Genomic DNA, 20,235 nt, shown 5'->3' on the forward strand with positions numbered 1-20,235 from the left:
CTGGTCTTGCTTAGTTAAGAGTGCTGCTGCCTGTGCTCAAACATTGTTTAGCTGGGAACCACAATGCTGTCATCCTGAACTGGATTTCTCCAGTTCCCAAAGACTCCACGATGCCTCTGAATGCTGATTCCAAAGTTTTCTCAATAAAATTTAGCATAACCCTGGAGCTAGTGAAACTGTTTCTTCAGTTACCCATTATACAGCTTTTTAGTTTGGGTTTTACTGTAGTTCTCTCCCTTTCTCTGATATGCTAGATATATATGCTAATTGTAATTATAATTGTCTAGCGTATTAGAAATGGCAACCCACTCCAGTGTTCTTGCCTGGAGAATCCCAGGGACGGGAAAGCCTGGTGGGCTGCCGTCTATGGGTCGCACAGAGTTGGACACGACTGAAGCGACTTAGCAGCAGCAGCAGCGTATTAGACACATCTCTCTCTCTCATTAGCAAATATATCTTCAACCAAAATAGCTAGGATAAAGGACTTCCCTGGTGGTCCAGGGGCTAATACTCTGCGCTCCCAGTGCAGGGGGCCAAGGTTCAGTCCCTGATCAGGAAACTAGATCCCACGTGCCTCAACTTAAAGACCCTGCCACAACTAAGACTTGGAGCAGCTGAAGGAAAAGAAAAGACAGGACAGAATAACTCAGATAAGGTTCTGGCCCAAGTAAAATTCCTTCCTGATAATTTTAAGGCCTGTGATTTTATACTGTGCCTTATCTCTGAACTCTTCAGGATTCTACTGGAATATTTCTTCTCTCTTGCATGGAGTAGTGGTTTTGATTATACATATTACCCAAGAATATTTTACTCCCATATATATTTCTCAGACTTGCCATCTGTTGGTACTCAACAGCTTAGTTTGGTTTTCATCATGTTCATTTATATGGCTTAATTTTATTATTTCCTTTGGCAGTGAGGAACCGTTTTTTCTCAAGGAATCTTAAACTGAATAACAAAAACTAATATGTGAATAAATTGCAAAACAGAAGTAATGAATAGTTTAGACTGAAACACTTAAACCTGAGCATTATCTAGTAACCAGAAAATTTAATCAGACAAAACATGTATTGATAATATAGTAGAAGAGAAATAGCAGTGCTCTGAAAACTCTTACACTAAAGGGAAGCCGTGCATGTGTCTTCAATGATTTGACCCAGTCTGTAGTACATTTTTTATTTTACTAGTGGGGTACATAAAAAAAAACTATGATTTTTAAGGTGGGACAATATCCCCATAAGAGTAAACTAGGGAGACCCAATGAAATACTTCAAATGACTTGAAAATTATGAGAAAAGCAAATTATTTTGTAAAAAGAATAAACTGTGCAAAACAAATCATATTAAGTGACATTTTTTTCATTTGACAATGATTTCATTTGAATGACTGTTTTGTGCCAGGTCCCATGCTACATGATCGTCTAGATGATCATCTAGCATGGACTAGTCTTTAACACTTTTCCTGGATTATTGTGGAAATTCCACTGGTTTCCTTTTCTTCTTTATACTCCACCCCTCAGCTCTGTCTTTTCGTATCACAGCATCCAGTGTGATCCTGTAAAGAAGTCAGATCTTGCCATGCCTCTGATTAAAGTTCTGCATCTCATACAGGGTGAAAACCGAGACTTTAGATTGGTCTCTAGAACCCTACATGCATTAAAATCTTGTCCCCTCTTCTGCCTCTCATGTATGCCCCCTAGTAAACCGGCCACTTTGCCATTCCCATACAGGTCAGACCCACTCCCACCACAGGGCTTTTGCACTTGCTGTTTCCTCTGCCTGTCAGGCTCCCCCTGAGCTGGCGACAAGGCTGTCTTCTCAGATCATTCATTAGTCCAGTGCTGGCTTCTCAGTAAAGAGCCTCTCTCATACCCTGGTTAAAATGGTAACCCCGTCTCCCCCATTTCCTTTCCTACTCCTCTGTTTTTTTCCTTTAAGGTACTGATCACCAGTAGCATACTGCTTGGGCTTCCCAGATGCCTTAGTGATAAAGAATCCACCTGCCAATGCAGGAGACATGGGTTTGATCCCTGGGTTGTGAACATCCCCTGGAGAAGGACGAAACAGCAACAGCACACTACAGATTTTTCTTACATTAATGTCTTTTGCTGTGTTGTTGTTCAGTCACTAAGTTGTGCCTGACTCTTTGCGACCCCATGGACTGCAGCACACCTGTCCTTCACTGTCTCATGGAATTTGCTCAGATTTATGTCCACTGAGTCAGTGATGCTATCTAACCATCTCTTCCTCTGCCACTCCCTTCTCCTTTTTCCTTCAATTTTTCCCAGCATCAGGATCTTTTCCAGGGAGTTGGCTCCTTGCATCAGGTGGCCAAAGTATTAGAGCTTCAGCTTCAGCATCAGTCCTTCCAATGACTATTCAGGGTGGAGTTCCTTTAAGACTGACTAATTTGATCTCCTTGCAGTCCAAGGGACTCTCAAGAATCTTCTCCAACACCACAATTCGAAGGCATCAATTCTTTGGTGCTCAACCTTCTTTATGCTCCAACTCTCGTATCCATACATGACTATTGGAAGGACCATAGCATTGACTGTATGGACCATTGTCAGCAAAGTGATATCTCTGCTTTTTAATATGCTGTCTAGGTTTGTCATTACTTTCTTTCCAAGGATCAAGCATCTTTTAATTTCATGGCTGCAGTCACCATCCACAATGATTTTGGAGCCACAGAAAATAAAATCTGGTACTGCTTCTGCTTTTCCCCTTCTATTTGCCGTAAAGTGATGGACTGGATGCCATGATCTTAGGTTTTTGAATGTTGAGTTTTAAGCCAGCTTTTTCACTCTGCTCTTTCACCCTCATCAAGAGGCTTCTTAGTTCCTCTTTGCTTTTTTGCATGATGTACTCTGCATATAAGTTAAATAAGCAGGGTGAAAATACACAGCTTTGATGCAGTCCTTTCCCAATTTTGAACCAGTCATTGTTCCATGTCCAGTTCTAACTGTTGCTTCTTGACCCATATACAGGTTTCTCAGGAGACAGATAAGGTGGTGTGGTATTCCCACCTCTTTAAGAATTTTCCACAGTTTGTTGTGATCCATACTGTCAAAGGCTTTAACATAGTCAATGAAGCAGCAGTAGATGTTTTTCTGGAATTTCTTTGCTTATCCAGAGAATGTTGGCAATTTGATCTCTGGTTCCTCTGTCTTTTCTAAATCCAGCTTGTCTATGTGGAAGTTCTAGGTTCACATACTGCTGAAGCCTAGCTTGAAGAATTTTGAGAAAAACCTTACTGGCATGGGCACAATTATATGGCAGTTTGAACATTCTTTGGCATTTCCCTTCTTTGGGATTGGAATGAGAACTGACTCTTTCCAGTCCTGTGGCCAGTGCTGAGTTTTCCAAATTTGCTGTTGTGTTGAGTGCAGCACTTTCACAGCATCATTGTTTAGGATTTGGAATAGCTCAGCTGGAATTCCATCACCTCCAATAGCTTTGTTTATAGTGATGCTTCCTAAGACCTACCTGACTTCACACTCCAGGATGTCTGGCTCTAGGTAAGTGACCACATTATCATGGTTATCTGGGTCATTAAGACCTTTTTTTTTTTTGCTCTGTACTACAGTGTAAACTTCACAAGAGCACAGGTTTTTTTTTTGTTTTTTTCTTCTTTGTTTACTCCTGTCTCCAGTGCTTTGAACAGTTTCTGGGTACATACCGGTCAATAAACATTGGATGAAAGAATGAATTTGAAGTCATAGGGACATATTAAGAAGGAAATAAACATTACATAATCCTGTCTCACAGAATAAATCTCTGTCATTAGGATTGGTGTATGTGGGGTTTCCACTTAAAATTATAGAGGTGCTGGAAAAATACAGAAAAGCACAAAAGAAGTTAATTAAAAATTACCCATAATTTTACTAGTGAAAGAACACTGCTCTTTGTATTTGGAGTGCCTATCATTCCCTCTTGGTCACCCCTCCTTCCCAACCCTTATATCTGTGATATACATAATTTTCTCTCTCTGCAACTGAACTTATGTGCATGCACAAAACATGTTTATTTTTGTCTCCTGGAGTTTTTGTTATTGTTGTTGCTCACTTATTAGTGAGTCTTGGATATGTCTTCATTATGTTACTGTTCTTTTAAAATATGATTGTAAATGGCATGTATCATTCCACTGTGTAGATCTACTATTGCTTGTTTAATCACTTCCATATTATATACATGTACATTTAGATTGTTTGCACTTTCTTATAGTCATTAAAATAATTAATGAATGCACATCTTGTTTCTTTGTACATCTTTGTGCAAACCTTTGTTTATTTTCCTTGGGTTAGATTATTAGAAGTGTAATTACAATGACCAAGGATGTGTATGACCTTTTTAGTGTATCATAATATTGTACACAATATGTATCACATATTGTGACATAGTTCACTCCAGTAGTGTAGCCGTTTTAACATATCTTTGCTGGCGCTGAGTAGCATTGTTTACTGAAACTCTTGATACATTTGATAAACAGTTTTTAAAAGTGAAAGTTGTGCAGTCATGTCTGACTCTTTGTGACCCTGTGGACTATATAATCCATGGAATTCTCCAGGCTAGGTAGCCTTTCCATTCTCCAAGGGATCTTCCCAATCCAGGGATCAAACCCAGGTCTCCCTCATTGCAGGCAGATTCTTTACCAGCTGAGCCACAAGGGAAGCCCTTGTGAAAGAAACAATTTTTATTTATATGATTAAGTAGTAGCACCTTTTTTCTGTATTTATTATTCATACATATATTATTTTCTATGACGTCCTTTTATCTATTTCTTGACTCAATAATTTTAAGCAATATTATTGGCTCCCTGTTATAAAGAAGAAGACTTTAAGACTCTTACAAATCTCTTACCTCTCCTTCCTCTGTCCCCTCTGTTTGTGTTACTCACAATGGTTGACTTTATATCTTAAAATCATATCATTAAGCCTCTGTTAATTTACCAACTTTGGACAGTGTGTATTGACTCTCTGCTATGCAAGATACATAATTTGAGACATTTAATATGTTTTTATTGTTCTTTTCTCTCTTCTAACCCTGAGGTTTTATTACTTTCACTATTATTTATTCTCTGTTTATAAACTTTTTTAAACATTTACCTTCTGTTCTATAAATTTAATTAAACCACTGTTGGTTCTGAAAATTAAAAAACAGTGAGGGGCATTTGCATCATGGTTATACAAATGTTACGTACCAACTATCAAGGCTGGTGTTCAATTCTCTATTGTGATCTAACTCCCTAGGTTACTGAGGAGGAACGCATCTGCTTGATACTCACTTTCTTTAGCTAACCTATGGTTTCTCTTTGGAAGATTTCATAATTTTTCTCTATCCTTAGAGCTCTGATATTTTACAAGGGTGTGAGAGGGTATGACATTTTTAAAATTTGTTCTCTCTGGCATTTGGATTAGCCTTTCTATTTGAACTGTACTGTGTTCAGTTCAAGGAAGGTTTCTTGAATTTCTTGATTATTTTCTCCCCATCACAGTCTGTGTTTTTTTTTCCTTCTGAAACTCCCATAAGATAGTTTTTAGACTTCTTGGATCTGTACTCCAGGCTGCTCAAATTTTCTTTCCTATTTTTAATCTCTTTGTATTTTTGTTCAGTGTTCTTTATCTCTGCCACCACCCAGCTTAGATTTTAGCCATGTCTGGTTTATTGGTTAGCACATTCATTGACCTGAAAATTTTCAATAATTGTTTTTGTTTCCAAGAACTCTTCCTTTTATCTGATCACTTCTTTTCCAGCCGCTTTTTGTTTTATGGCTTTACTATCCTTCCATATCTCTCTGAAGATAATAAATCTCTGTAGCCTGATTAGTCTTATTTCCCTAGTATCTCTTCTGTTTGTTCATTTGAGGCTTTACTTATTAACTCTTGCCGCTTGACAGTTTACTCCCCAATGCTTAAAACAATAAACTTCTTGGTGAAAATGAAAAAAAAAAATTAAACAAGAATAATCACAATAAATGCATCATTTACAAAAACAAAAAACAAACAATAAACAACTTACGGTCCCCAGCAGTGTCTGTGGCTCGGGAATCTAGGTATGGTTTTGCTGGATGCGTCTGCCCTGAGGACGCAAGGCAGCAATCCTGGTGTCAGCCAGGTCTGCAGTCACATCAGCAGGTTCAAAAGGTACTCACTCACATGATTGTTGGTTGGATTCACTTCCTCGCCAGTTGTTGGACGAAAGCCTCAGTTTCTCATCAGCTGTTGGCTGAGGCCTCTCTCAGTTTCTGTCTGTGTGGGCCTGTCCATGTAGCAGCTCACGACATGGCAGTGGCCAGCACAAACTGGCAAGATAAGAGAAGGCCAATAATAAGATGGAATCCAGAGTCTCCTTGTACACTGATCTTGGAAGTGCCATCCCATCACTTTTGCTGTGATCTGTTCCATCACTAGGGGTCATCTTGCGTGCCGCCTACTACTTTTCTTAGGGATTAATTTTCTCAAGTGTCTAGTGATCTTTGTTTCTAAATGCAGGATCTTGAGGGTTACTATAGGCAGCTGGCCTGGGCTTAACGCTGTGACTGTGAACAAGGGTCTGTCTGTGCCTTGTGTGGTTGTGCAGGCTTCGTTTTCAGGTATGTGGGCAATGGCAGCAAGGTTGGCTGGGACTCTCCCTTGTCAGGTTCCACCCCCTTTAGTGTGCTTGGGTGGCACCTGTGACTTGCTACCAGCAACTAGTATATAGCAAACACGAGTGAATAGTGGCTTCTAGATTACATTCTATGGCAAAGGAAAAGGGATTTTGCAGGTTAATTAAGGTCCTAAATCAGTTGATTTTGAGTTAATTAAAAAGGAGCTTTTCCTCAGTGGCCTGACTTAATCAAATGAGGGAGGTGGGGGTAGAAGCCCACCCCTGAGGTCAGAGATGCTCTCCGGCTGGTCTTGAAGACGCAAACTGCCTGAGTTCTGTAGCTGCAAGAAAATCCCTTTTTCCAACAGCCTGAGTGAACGTGAGTGTGGCTTCTCTCATTCATGCCTCTAGAACAGAAGGCACCTGGGCTGACACCTTGATAGCAACCTTGGGAGACTCTGAGTTGAGGATCCAGCTACACTGACCCACAGAATCTATGAGATAATATGTATGTGCTGTTTAAACCACTGTATTTGTGGTAATTTGTTACCCGATAGAAAAGTCACACAGTGTATTTCACTCCTAGTCCCTCTCCCTTTCCCTTTTGCTCTCTGTCTTGTGTCTGCAGTGGATGTGATATAAAGCCAAGCTCTGCTCCCTGAGTCTAACCCCTTCATGAGGAGCCTTCTTTGGGAAGGCGGCCTGCTTTCTACAGAGAGCAGATCTTCGGCTGACTTGAGGGCATGTCATTCTTGCCTGTTGGACCTTTTCTTTCTTTATCTTGTAAAATGGGAAGAGGAGGAACCTAACTTCCAGATGTTCTGAAGGCTCTTGTTTAATGAAAGACCCTGATGATCCTTCCCTTGCCGTCTCCTGTCCTTTGTTGATTCTGGACTTGGAGCTTCTCTGGCCACTCTTGGTGGGAACCATGCCTGTGCAAGGGGTCTGCCTGTGTGGTTTCCTTGCTCTGATTTTCCCACCGTTCTGATTCTTTTTGGTTTTCCTCTTCATGGAATTTCATAAAACTTCTGGTCTGTTGATGACATATTTTCCTGTTTTATAATGCTGTTATGGTTTCCTTCTTTAAACAAAAACCAGTTTTCCTAGCATTTCAGCAGGACCTTGGAAATGAAGGGAGCCAGATATATCAATGATAAGTCTGCATGAATTCAGCTCTACATACTGGTCTGGACTTTTTCTTTTTATAGAAGAAAATAAAATACTCTTTTGCTGCCTAACAGTGATCTAACATGTTTGTAATAAATTTGGCATATTTCTAATAAAACCGGTGAGAAAGGGTAGAGTTTTTATTATAATAAGTAATTTTCTCATGCGCTATTATTACATCCTCCTTTTAAAGTACCCTAAAGCATATTTCTTTGAGGACCATGCCTTTTTTTTCTCCTTTCCTCCTTTCCCCGTTTACACTTACACAGCCTTTCTTCCTTCTCTTAGGGTAATTTCTTAGAACAAGTGACTTAAAATATTGCTGACACTATGCTTTTTTTTTTTTTCTAACACTAATGGCACACATGATGTAAGTGCTGAGAAGGTTGAGATAACTGAACTAAAATTGTGATTTTTAGAATTGTCTTAAGACTCTTTTAGTTCCAAGTAATGGCACCCCACTCCAGCACTCTTGCCTGGAAAATCCCATGGATGGAGGAGCTTGGTAGGGTGCAGTCCATGGGGTCGCTAAGAGTCGGACATGACTGAGCGACTTCCCTTTCACTTTTCACTTTCATGCATTGGAGAAGGAAATGGCAACCCACTCCAATGTTCTTGCCTGGAGAATCCCAGGGACGGGGGAGCCTGGTGGGCTGCCATCTATGGGGTCGCACAGAGTCGGACACGACTGAAGCGACTTAGCAGCAGCGGCAACAAAAATCTATTTCAAACTAGTGTAGGCTAGAAAGAGAATTTATTACGTGGAAACTGCAATAGGATCTCACCAAACCCAAGGGTAAAATTATATTCAGATATCATGAGGGTCTGGGACCAGAAACTAAAGAGCCAAAGGTTTTTCTGAACATCTGCTTATTCTTTTCTATCTTTGTTTTGGCATGGGTGTGGCCAAATGTGGCTGATAATAATAGTGATCTGAGTTTCCAAGTTTATATCATCTCAGTTCAAGCAAATAAGTCAGAGGCACACTCCCAGATTCCAAAGAGAAATAATCCAGCTTGGTTTAGCTTGGGCCAGTTATCTCTTTTTAGACCAGTGCCATGTGGTCATGAGGGCAGATTTTGTGGTATAAACAGGACTGCCACAGCCCAGGTTCTCAAAGAAGAGGTAGTGGGGTAGAAGATATATCAAGGGGACAGATAGCTCAAAACTTATCTGTTATTATATTCTTGTTTATATCCAGTGTGCTGTTTCTCATTAGAGAGACAGTTTATCTTGTGGTTAAGAACATGAGCTTGGGGTCAGACAGACCTTGATTTGAATCCCAGCCCTGCCACCTATTAGCTGTGAGGATCAGATTCTTTCTCTGTACAATTGAAGTGATAAAGTCTGTCTCTTGGGGTTTCTGGGAGTAAGAGAATATATATGATACATCCTGCTGCTGCTACTGCTGCTAAGTCGCTTCAGTCGTGTCCGACTCTGTGCGACCCCATAGACAGCCGCCCATCAGGCTCCGCCGTCCCTGGGATTCTCCAGGCAAGAACACTGGAGTGGGTTGCCATTTCCTTCTCCAATGCAAGAAAGTGAAAAGTGAAAGTGAAGTCGCTCAGTCGTGTCCGACTCTTAGCGACCCCATGGTCTGCAGCCTACCAGGCTCCTCCATCCATGGGATTTTCCAGGCAAGAGTACTGGAGTGGGGTGCCATTGCCTTCTCCAGTGATACATCCTACATGCTCAGTAAATAGTTATTATTTATTACTGTTATCACATCATATGGAAAAGATTATGGGAATGGGTAAACAAACATTTTACCACCCTAAATAGCACGAGAAGCTCTGGAAGCAAAAATCTGGGTGCCACAGAGATCAATAAAAAATCTAAGAGAGAATGTCTTGCTTTTCACACTTGGCCAAAGTAGTGGAAACAAGTTAGGCTGATGATGTCAGGGCCCAAGAATCTACACTTGTTTTTAGAATAAAGTTTTTGCCTCTAATGGTTTTGGGAAGCGTGAATTCAGAGGTCGCATAATCCTGAAGAGAGCCAGGCTGGTGGTACAGTCATCGGGGTTCTCTGCAGCCAGGGCCTCTTCTGATGGTTCCTGCATTCATTCTGCTTGGTAGGTGGTTTATTCTGATTGGCTGGTGCCTTACCCCGTGAAATACTTTAAATATGTTCCATCAATTCAAAGACTTCAGTTTTTATTAAAGAAGTTCCACTATTTTCTTTATAAAATAATAAATTTGTTTTGCATCTTTCTCATTTATATGACAAAGTTGTGAGTTGCTGCCATTGTAAAATCAACTCTTCTAAAGGTTATGTAAAAAGGTGATGATTCAAAGTCTACATAGTTAAAGTATACCAAATGTAAGTCAAACGTTAATGTTTACATAGAGTTAGTTAAACTCTATGGCTTCTTTTAAAATAAACATAGAGTATGCTGTTCTATATGAAACTGTAGTAGAATAATATCTCAATGACTAACTGTAATTTTCTCTTAAGTTATGCAGACATTTTGATTGAGAGGGAAGTATTAATGCAGAAGTACATTCATCTAGTTCAAATCGTAGAGACAGAAAAAATTGCAGCTAACCAACTCCGGCATCAACTTGAAGATCAAGACACAGAAATCGAAAGGCTTAAATCAGAGGTATTTCCTAGTTGATAGACTCCTCATTGTTTCATGTTTATTGTCATCTCCTTATGGTTACTTAAAGCCTATAGGGGCAAAATTTTGATCCCAAACTTAGTCCTCTGCCATCACAGGTACATGAGAAATGAATATATTTTCTAAGTTAGGATTAGGTAAATATGTACAGTAAAATATCAGGATAATATGCAGCTTTACATTATGTGTGCTCCTGATGTCATTCATTTGCTCGAATATTCAAGAATTGACTACAGTATTTATCTGTTTTCAGATGGATTCATAGTAATGATTATTGTGAACCTGTCATAGATTCAGTGTAAAAGTCTGAATGACAACTAAAGAAGGTCCAGACATGAAGTCAGAAAGTCTTTGCTTTTTTTCTCAGTCCAAAGAGTCCAACCTTCTCCTCTATAGAATTTTGAAAAACTCATTTGGGTTAAAGTATGTGACATATGCTAGGGTGCATTTGTTTCCTGAAGCTGGAATTCCTGCCTCCCTTCCTGCCCTACCCTCACTGTGAACTCCTCGGGCTTTGCACCCCCATAGAGTGAGATTGACTCAGGTGGTCGTGGAGACGGCAGCCGTTGCGGTGTCTGTGGGTCCCCCCTCCTCCCCAAGGTGCCTCCATCTGTATACAGAAACCTGAGTGTACCTCCCTTTGTTGTCCTGTCATCCCTTGTGGGAAGTGAGCAATACCTGAAGAATTGCAGAGGAATGTAGAAAGTGCAGTTTTTCCACTCTTTCTGACCAGTGGTGCAATAGTGTCCTCTTAGCTTCAAAGAAAAGAACAGGACAGAATGAAACCTACTGCTGATTGTAACTTTGTTGATAGAAACAAACCGCAGGCTCCTCAATCTGGGTAATTTCTTGTTTCTCTGTCATTCAACATTTTCTTCTTCATTTCCTCACATCTTCTTTTGAGACTTACTCTGCAAATTCTGAGAGGGTTTTCACCTCCTGCTGCCCGTGTACCTCACCTCCAGCAGACAGAGCAGGGTTTAAGCTGATGTTCCCATTGGGATCTGATTGCTTCTCTGAGGATGAAAAGTTGCAGACTGTCCACCATATCATTAGTGTTGTTAACATCCCGATCCAACCCTGAAATCTGAGATAGTGAAAACAACAACAAAAAACATAACAAACCTGCATTTTAAAAGACTATATCAGGCACTGTAATTTAAAACAAAATTATTGTGTTCTGTCTTCGCCACAGTTAGCTAGAGCAGATGCTTGTCTGCTAAGTGAAAGAGGTTGGCATTTACTCCATGAGAGAAACTCAGCACCAAGCAGTGTTCCCCAATATTTATTTGTGTGTGCTTATCTGCCTTCACTATGTTCTTTTTTAGTCTGAATATATATTGCAGCCACAAACTGTCAGTAGCAGGTCTGTCTTGTGTGGTTGCTTGACAGGAGCCATAATTTATTTCCTACTCCTTTTATTTGCCCACTTCCCTGCCAGAAAAATGGCAGAGGAGAGAGTTTGGTAATGGGGACAAAATGTAAAGACAAGTCTGAGTGGGCAACTATGATCTCAGCGTTTTAAGTGTTTGCTTGTTGGTAAAATCTGAATCAGTCCTTAAGTTTTCAGGAGCCTGCAGTTGAGTGATAGAGATTCTCTGTCCAAGGAATTTCATTGCTAAGTGTGGTTCTGAGGCTACCTGGTTTTGAGTCACAAAAATGAGCTGAGGCTATGAAGAGATCCCCCAGGTGGTTTCCATTCTTTTTGCCTTTTTGTGTTTTCTTGACTGGCTTGGCCGAGCCCCTGGGCTCTGGAGTTCCCTTTGCAGTTACCATTTTCCCTAGGAGATCTGTGACTCTGCTGTATAGAAAGCATGAGCTTGGAGCTGAGTGTCACTGCATTTGGAGATCAGAGGGCTTTATAGGAAGCTGCCATTGATGAGATGCTTGACACACCACTGAGATGCTGAGAAGGCCTTGGTCTGGTCATCGCTGGCAGTCAGGGTCTAGTTTCGGACTCATGTTTCTGTAACCCAGGCCCCCATTCACACTCTCCACAGTCACTTCTTATAAGCACTTTTGTTAGCAGCATAATAAGACAAGTTTGGGGTAAAGTTCAGGCTTCCCCTGCCTTAGCATCAAACGAAGATAATGTGCCTGAAAAGTGACTGTTTCCTGAGGATCTTATAAGTTACCTTGTAAGCGTAACTTCCTGTGATATATGGCTTTAGCCTAGTGTTTCCCAAGTCATGAAATGGACCAATTTTGTGTTACAGATTATCGCTCTTAATAAAACAAAGGAACGAATGAGACCTTACCAAAGCAATCAAGAAGATGAGGATCCAGACATCAAGAAGATAAAAAAGGTAGGGTTTCCAGCTTTGGGCGAGTGTGGTGGGGACCAGTTGTCTTTCTGTAGTGATGTCTTTGCCACCCTGACTCTGAGCTAAGAACAATCTTGGTGTTTCTCTCCCAATGGCTTCCTGACTTCTGCTTCAAAATTATCACACATGGTTACTTCTCTGGAAAAGCTTTGGCTTGAGATTTCTTTCCAGTTCTGGGAATCCATTTGTGGATTCTGTGAGAAGGATGCTAAAGGTGGACATTAAGACAGTGGTATTCTCCGTTTGGGTTATTTAAGTGCTGCTGAATTTTCTGGTGTTTGTGCTACTTTTATATTTTAGGGAGTATTTTTTAAATTACACTTCAAAAATGTTTCTTTTAGCTTTAGTCTTCAGTGTTTATTTAGAGAAGTTTATTTTTTTGAGCATGTGAGAAAACTGAGTGAATCAATACATCTGCTCAGGTTTCTGTTTTATTGTTGTTTCTTTCTTGTTTAACATCCACATAATCAGCAACTCCTTCCATCTTACTGTCACAACTATACAACTTCTGCAATTAACCAGACCCTGGCACTCTCTCTAGTCTACTGTGTTTGATTTAAGTCATCTCGGTTTTGAATTCCACAGTCTTAGTTGTCCTGTGTAAATGCACTGATTCAGCTGTGTTAATATTATGTTAAAAGGTGCACAGTTACAGAATTTTATTTCTTCTTCTTTTTTTCTTATTCCTATTTTCCTATGTTAGGTAATTATTCCCCTTCAGTTGCAATAAAGCTTTAAATATTGCTCAGAATTTGAAATAGAAAAGCTCCTTAGGACTAAGTTGCACTGTTTTCAGATTTCAAGAAATAACAAAGTAAAATAAAAACATTCCTCTCTTAGAATTTGAAAATCTTTAAATTAAATTTGGTTTATGTCATTGTAACAAGATGAATGCTGTTCAGTTCAGTTCAGTTCAGTTGCTCAGTCGTGTCCAGCTCTTTGCGACCTCATGAATCGCAGCACGCCAGGCCTCCCTGTCCATCACCAACTCCCGGAGTTCACTCACACTTGTCCATTGAGTCAGTGATGCCATCCAGCCATCTCATCCTCTGTTGTCCCCTTCTCCTCCTGCCCCCAATCACCATTCTTTTAATAACATGCAGTTCCATATAAACAAAGATATCAGTAAAATACAATTGTAGTACTGTCCTGTTGTAGAAAATGCTAGCAAGTAAACAAGCCAGCTTTTGCACAGCAGGCAATATCGCTCAAGTAAATAGATTTTGTTTGTGTTAATCACTCAAGTCATGCCGGACACTTTGCAATCCCATGGACTGTAGCTAGCTCACCAGTCTCCTCTATCCGTGGAATTCTCCAGGCAAGAATACTGGAGTAGGTTGCCATTTCCTTCTCTTTCCTTCCTTTCTGACTCAGAGATCGAATCCAGATCTCCTGCATTGCAGGCAGATTCTTTTATTTAACACAAATTCAGTTGATTTTTGAAAATATTTCTGTTAAATAGAGGAATAATGATAAAATACATTTTATAGTTTCCTGTCTTCCTCTTTCATAATGGAAATAATTTTTTAAAAACCTTACTTTTAAATTTGTTAACAGGTTTTGAATTTGACTCGATTTCCCTTTATGTCCCCAATCAGACTAACGTCTCTGTGGAAAGGGATGTTTACAAATGAATTGTGTGTGTGTGTGTTAGTTGCCCAGTTGTGTCTGACTCTTTGCAACCCCATGGACTATAGCCTACCAGGCTTCTCTGTCCATGGGATTTTCCAGGCAAGAGTACTGGAGTGGGTTGCCATTTCCTTCTCCAGAGGATCTTCCCGACCCAAGGATCAAACCTGGGTCTCCCGTATTGTAGGCAGAGGCTTTACCATCGAAGCCACCAGGGAAGTCCCACAAATGAATTAGATACTCTATGCTGATCTTTACAAATAGCAACATAATTTTTTAACTTCAGGAGACCAAAAATTGAAATTGGTTCACAGAAATTTCCCATATGATTTATCCAAATAATATGCATATAATTTTCTCCACATAATTCTACTAAAATGTGTTTTTAATTTTTATTGCTTGAGATATGACAACTGTGTGAATGCCTATTATGAAAATTGATAGTGTGCTGACATCAGTTGGTAAATGAGACAGTTTTAAATATTGCAAAAGAAGAATAGTTGTTTAAATGCATGATAATTGAGACCATATGGGTGAAATAGTATGAGAAAAAAGGAAAATAATCTGTTAAGAAGAAAACAATGATACTACAGATGATTTGATAGTAATTTATTGCTTTCAATTATGTATGACTTTGCAACCTGCTTTGTTGCTTAATCTACTGCTTAGATATAACAAATACTAATAAATTATCATATAATTTTTCTTATATTTAGAAAGGACTTCAGATTTTGGGGTCAGTTATTTTGTAGATAAGGAAATGGAGCCCAGAGTTCAAGGTCACCCAGTAGGTTAAGTGGCAGAGCCTTTGGGTTCGGGATATGACATATACCTCTGTTTGCTGCTGCTGCTGCTAAGTCGCTTCAGTCGTGTCCGACTCTGTGCGACCCCACAGACGGCAGCCCACCAGGCTCCCCCGTCCCTGGGATTCTCCAGGCAAGAATACTGGAGTGGGTTGCCATTTCCTTCTCCAATGCATGAAGGTGAAAAGAGAAAGTGAAGTCGCTCAGTCATGTCTGACTCTTAGTGACCCCATGGACTGCAGCCTACCAGGCTCCTCCATCCATGGGATTTTCCAGGCAAGAGTACTGGAGTGGGGTGCCATTGCCTTCTCCGACCTCTCTGTTTAGCTCTCAGCATTTACCTGGGCATTTAAAAGATGCTCAGTAAACATTTGTTGGCTGAAATGCAAAGGCTAGCACACACTGTCCAGTTGGCCTGTTATTTTTCAAATCCTATCTTGGGGATTCAGATCAGTTTTAGGGGCTTCCATCTTCCTACAACATTGATTTTAATTTTTATTTCTTATTTTTTTCCCCACAAGATAACACCATTGTGAATTTTTAGTGTGTGTTTTTGCCCATGTGGCTGAGAAAGAGAGTCCTTATAGTTCTTAACAAAAAGCAGGTAAAAGAAGGGCAAGCCTGGTTGTAGCTTTCCTGTGTAACTTAACCAAGAAATTTAGTTTACTCATCTGTAAAAAGAAGGGGTCAGATGAGTTGATGTCTAACACTGTTTTTTTTTAAGCTTAAAAAAAAAAACCTCAAATAGCCATAACAAAAAATCAAACCCAATTTAAAAATAGGCAAAGGACTTGAGTAGACATTTCTCCAAAGATGATACACATTTCTTTCAAAGATGATTCTTTAGAGAAATCACTAAGACTTGAAAAGATGATCAACATCACTAAGCCTCAGGGAAGTACGAATCAAAACCGCAGTGTAATATTATCGCACACCCATTAGGATGACTACTATAAAAAACCCCAAACACCCAATAACAAGTATTGTTGATGATACGAAGAAATTGGAACCCTTGAACTCTGTTGGTGAGATTGTAAAATGGCTCAACTGTTATAGAAGACAGTATGGTGGTTCCTCAAAAATTTAAAAATAGAACTACCAGCAATCCCACTTCTGAATATTTATCCAAAATAATTGAAAGCAGGATTTTGAAGAGATACTTGTACTCCTGTATCCATTGCAGCATTATATGTAATAGCCAAGAGGTGAAAGCACCCCAAATGTTCATCAACAGATAAAAGGATAAACAAAATGTTATATATCTATATACACATACATATACAGAGTGGAATATTATTCAGCCTTAAAAAGAAAGGAAATCCTGACACATGCTATAACACGGATGAACCTTGAGGCCATTATACTAAGTGAAATAAACCTGTTACAAAAAGATACTGAATGATGCCACTTATGTAAGTTATCCAAAGTAGTTAAATTCATAAAAACAGGAAGTAGAATGGGAATTACAAGGAGCTGAGGGAAGGGGGAAATGGAGAGTTGTTTAACGATTATAAAGTTTGAGTTTCACAAGATGAAAATGTTCTGGAGATCTGTATGTGCAACAGTGTGATTTTACTTAACACTACTGAACTATACACTTAAAAATGGTTAAGACAGTACGTTTTATGTTATGCGTGTGTTTTTTTTTTTTTTACCACAATTAAAAAATGTTAATACCTGACTTTATGTTGTTAAAGAATAAGCCTTCGATTTATTCCTTTCTTGAAATGTTAACAACTAAATATGTGTAATATTATTATATTCTGTTGTCCTTCTAGGCAGGCCTAAACAGCTTAAGCTATTGAAGAAACTTGAAAAGCTGAGGAAAAGTATTGTTTTAAAACTCATCTTTTTTTTTTTCCTGCTATCTGGTCCAAACCTGACATTATTTATTCTGTGGTGGGCCCACCAGTGCTCCAGTGAAGGAGCACGATACACACGGCACAGGATGGACACCCTACCGACCAGCTTAAGAAGCCTGCCTCACCCCTCCCTGAGATTCACTTCTGTTTTGTTGCCGCTGCTCTGTAGGTTCAGAGCTTCATGCGAGGGTGGTTATGTAGAAGGAAATGGAAGACCATCGTGCAGGATTACATTTGTTCTCCTCACGCCGAAAGCATGAGGAAGAGAAACCAGATCGTGTTCACCATGGTGGAGGCCGAGTCGGAGTACGTTCACCAGCTCTACATCCTCGTCAATGGCTTCCTGAGGCCCCTGCGCATGGCGGCCAGCTCCAAGAAGCCCCCCATCAGCCACGATGACGTCAGCAGTATTTTTCTCAACAGGTTTGTCTTGGATAAGTAAAAGTTGTGTGAAAAACCTATCTGTAGTTTTTAAAGGAAGTTTTACTTCACTCGTAAAAGAAGAGGTATCATAAATTCACCTGTACGAGCTTATGATATTGAAAATAAGAAAGCTGTCATTGGTGTTTCATTATTAGCCCATGTTTTCTTATTTTTATCTGGTATGTTCGCATCTAGTTTTTTCTCTCTCTCTTTTTTTCTATTTGACATGGCATTACCTACTGCTACCCCTCTGACATCTTGTCGTTGTGTGTGTGTTGGGGAAAATTACCTCCTTCATAACCTGAGGGAAATGGAAGTGATTAATAGGTCTTCACATGTAACTTACACAGAAGTACTTTAGGAAGAACAAAAATTAACAGAGGGTCTGAGTATCTCTTAGTAAATTTATTTGCTCAATAAATATTTGTAGTGCGTTTACTGCTGAGGATTCATCAGTGAACAAAGCAGAAGGTCCCTGCCTTCATAGAACTTAAATTCTGATGTGGGAATATAGACAATGAACAGTGAATAAGTGAAAGATGCAGTATTTTATCGGAGAAGGCAATGGCACCCCACTCCAGTACTCTTGCCTAGAAAATCCCATGGACGGAGGAGCCTGGTGGGCTGCAGTCCATGGGGTCGCTAAGAGTTGGACACAACTGAGCGACTTCACTTTGACTTTTCACTTTCATGCTTTGGAGAAGGAAATGGCAACCTACTCCAGTGTTCTTGCCTGGAGAATCCCAGGGACGGGGAGCCTGGTGGGCTGCCATCTATGGGGTCACACAGAGTCGGACATGACTGAAGCGACTTAGCAGCAGCAGCAGCAGCAGCAGCAGTATTTTATATTGTGATTAGTGCTGTGGAAGAAATAAAGAAGGAAAGGGGAGATGGGAGAAAGGGGACTGTTAGGGTATTTTACTTAACATTTTAGTTATTTATTTGTTTTTGAGTGCTGCTTCAGCTTCCCAGGTGGTATAGTTGTAAAGAACCCATCTGCTAATGCAGGAGACATAAGAGACCCGTGTTGAATCCCTAGGTTGGAAAGATTCCCTGGAGGAGGGCATGGCGGCCCACTCCAGCATTGTATTTTACTTAACATTTTAGTTATTTATTTGTTTTTTAAGTAGATAAAAACATGCATTTAACCATGCATTTACATGGTTAAAAAAATTAAAACAACATGAGAACATCAAACAGCTTTGAACTCTGTCTCTCCCCACCCCATTTTCCTCACCTGCTATCTGTAACTGTTTTCATTAGTTTTCTATATAGCCTTACAGTGTTTCTTGATGTAGGTCAATCGAATTTGAATATAATTTTATTCCCCCCCCTCTAACACAAAAGGCAAGTACTTTAACACGTGCCTGCTTTTTACAGATATGTATTAAACTTAACAGTATGTCCTGGACATCTTTCCATATTTGATATATAGAGACAGTATTCTATTTTTCAAAAGATTGCTACATGGTATTACATTATGAGAATGTCCCATAGTTTTTCTATAGCCAGTTTTTAGAAAGACCTCAATGATAATGTTAACATTTGAGCAGAGACTGCGGTTGATGAGAAGGCAAGCCATGTGGCTGCCCGAGGGGAGAGAGACGCACACAGAGGAGGTGCCCTGTGCAGAGGGCCCGAGGCTGGAGCCTGCCGGGCTTGCCAGTGTCAGAGCAGATGAAGGGAGATGTCAGAGGGATAACAGTTAAGGCATTGTAAAGATGTTTTCTTTTACTCTAAATGAGATGGGGAGAGATTGGTGGGGTTTTAAGGAGAAGCATTCCATGACGTGATTTAGGTTTTAAAAGTTCCCCCTGGTTTTCTCTTTTGAGTATAGACTGTGGGCAGATCAGTTTTGTGCCTATTTCAATAAACCAGGTGAGAGATGACTGTAGCAGGGAGGCCTATTAGGTGGGGCTAGTGCAGTAATCTAGGCAAGAGATGATGGAGGTAGTGATAAGTGATTAAATTCTGAGTGTGTTTTTAACATAGAGCCAATAAAATTTGCTGATGAGTTTGAAGTGGATTTTGAAGGAAAGTCCAGGGTTTTGGGTCTGAATAACTAGAACGATGGAGCTGCTATTTATTAAATTGGGAAGATTGACATAAGAACAAGTTTATGGGAAAAGACCAAGAGTTTTTATCTCGAACTTGTCAAGTCTGAGATGCTGTTAGCCAGATGTAGAAATCAAGGGAGCAGGGTTGGATGTTAGTCTGGAGTTCAGGGGAGGAGTTCAGGGCTGGAGGTATAAATTTTGGAGTCTAATAGCATATGAATAGTGTTTAAAGTTGTTTGTCTGAATGTGATTACCAAGGGAGTGAGTACAAATAAATGAGAGAAGAGGACCAAGGACTGAGCCCTGGGATATTCCAACATTTAGAGGTTAGGAGTATGAAGAGCCACAGCAGGGAGGGTGAACTGGAAGATTAGGATTGACTTGTGTGTATTGCCATGCGTAAAGTAGAAAGCTAGTAAAAGCTTACTGCATAGAGCAGGGAGCTCAGCTTAGTGCTCTGTGTTGACCTAGATGGATGGGATTGGGGTAGTGGGATGGAAGTTCAAGAGGAAGGGGATGTATGTATACATATAGCTGATTCACTTGTGTGCAGCAGAAATTAACACCACATTGTAAAGCAGCTGTACCCCTTCAAAAAATTATAATGAAGAGGATCAGCTAGGGTTGTAGGATACAAACCAGGAGATGGGTTGTCCTGGAAACCAGTGCAAGCAGGAACAAACAACTATGTCAAAAGGTCAAATAAAACAATAACTGAGAGCTGACTGTGGGTTTAACAACTTGGAACTTATTAGCAATT

General features: G+C 40.0%; 1 protein-coding gene across 2 annotated transcripts in view; it reads left to right on the forward strand.

Annotated features, from left to right (window-relative positions):
- The window catches only part of RASGRF2 (Ras protein specific guanine nucleotide releasing factor 2), a 257,096-nt gene that overhangs the window by 84,351 nt on the left and 152,510 nt on the right, over window positions 1–20,235 (forward strand). For both annotated transcript variants that reach the window (XM_061424294.1, XM_061424295.1), the window contains exons 3-5: window positions 10,212–10,359; window positions 12,594–12,683; window positions 17,165–17,418. In XM_061424294.1, coding sequence (XP_061280278.1) covers window positions 10,212–10,359; window positions 12,594–12,683; window positions 17,165–17,418 — 492 coding nt within the window. The remainder of the gene's footprint in view (window positions 1–10,211; window positions 10,360–12,593; window positions 12,684–17,164; window positions 17,419–20,235) is intronic.

The sequence above is a fragment of the Bos javanicus genome, chromosome 7, assembly GCF_032452875.1.
Source record: "Bos javanicus breed banteng chromosome 7, ARS-OSU_banteng_1.0, whole genome shotgun sequence".
Taxonomy (NCBI): domain Eukaryota; kingdom Metazoa; phylum Chordata; class Mammalia; order Artiodactyla; family Bovidae; genus Bos; species Bos javanicus.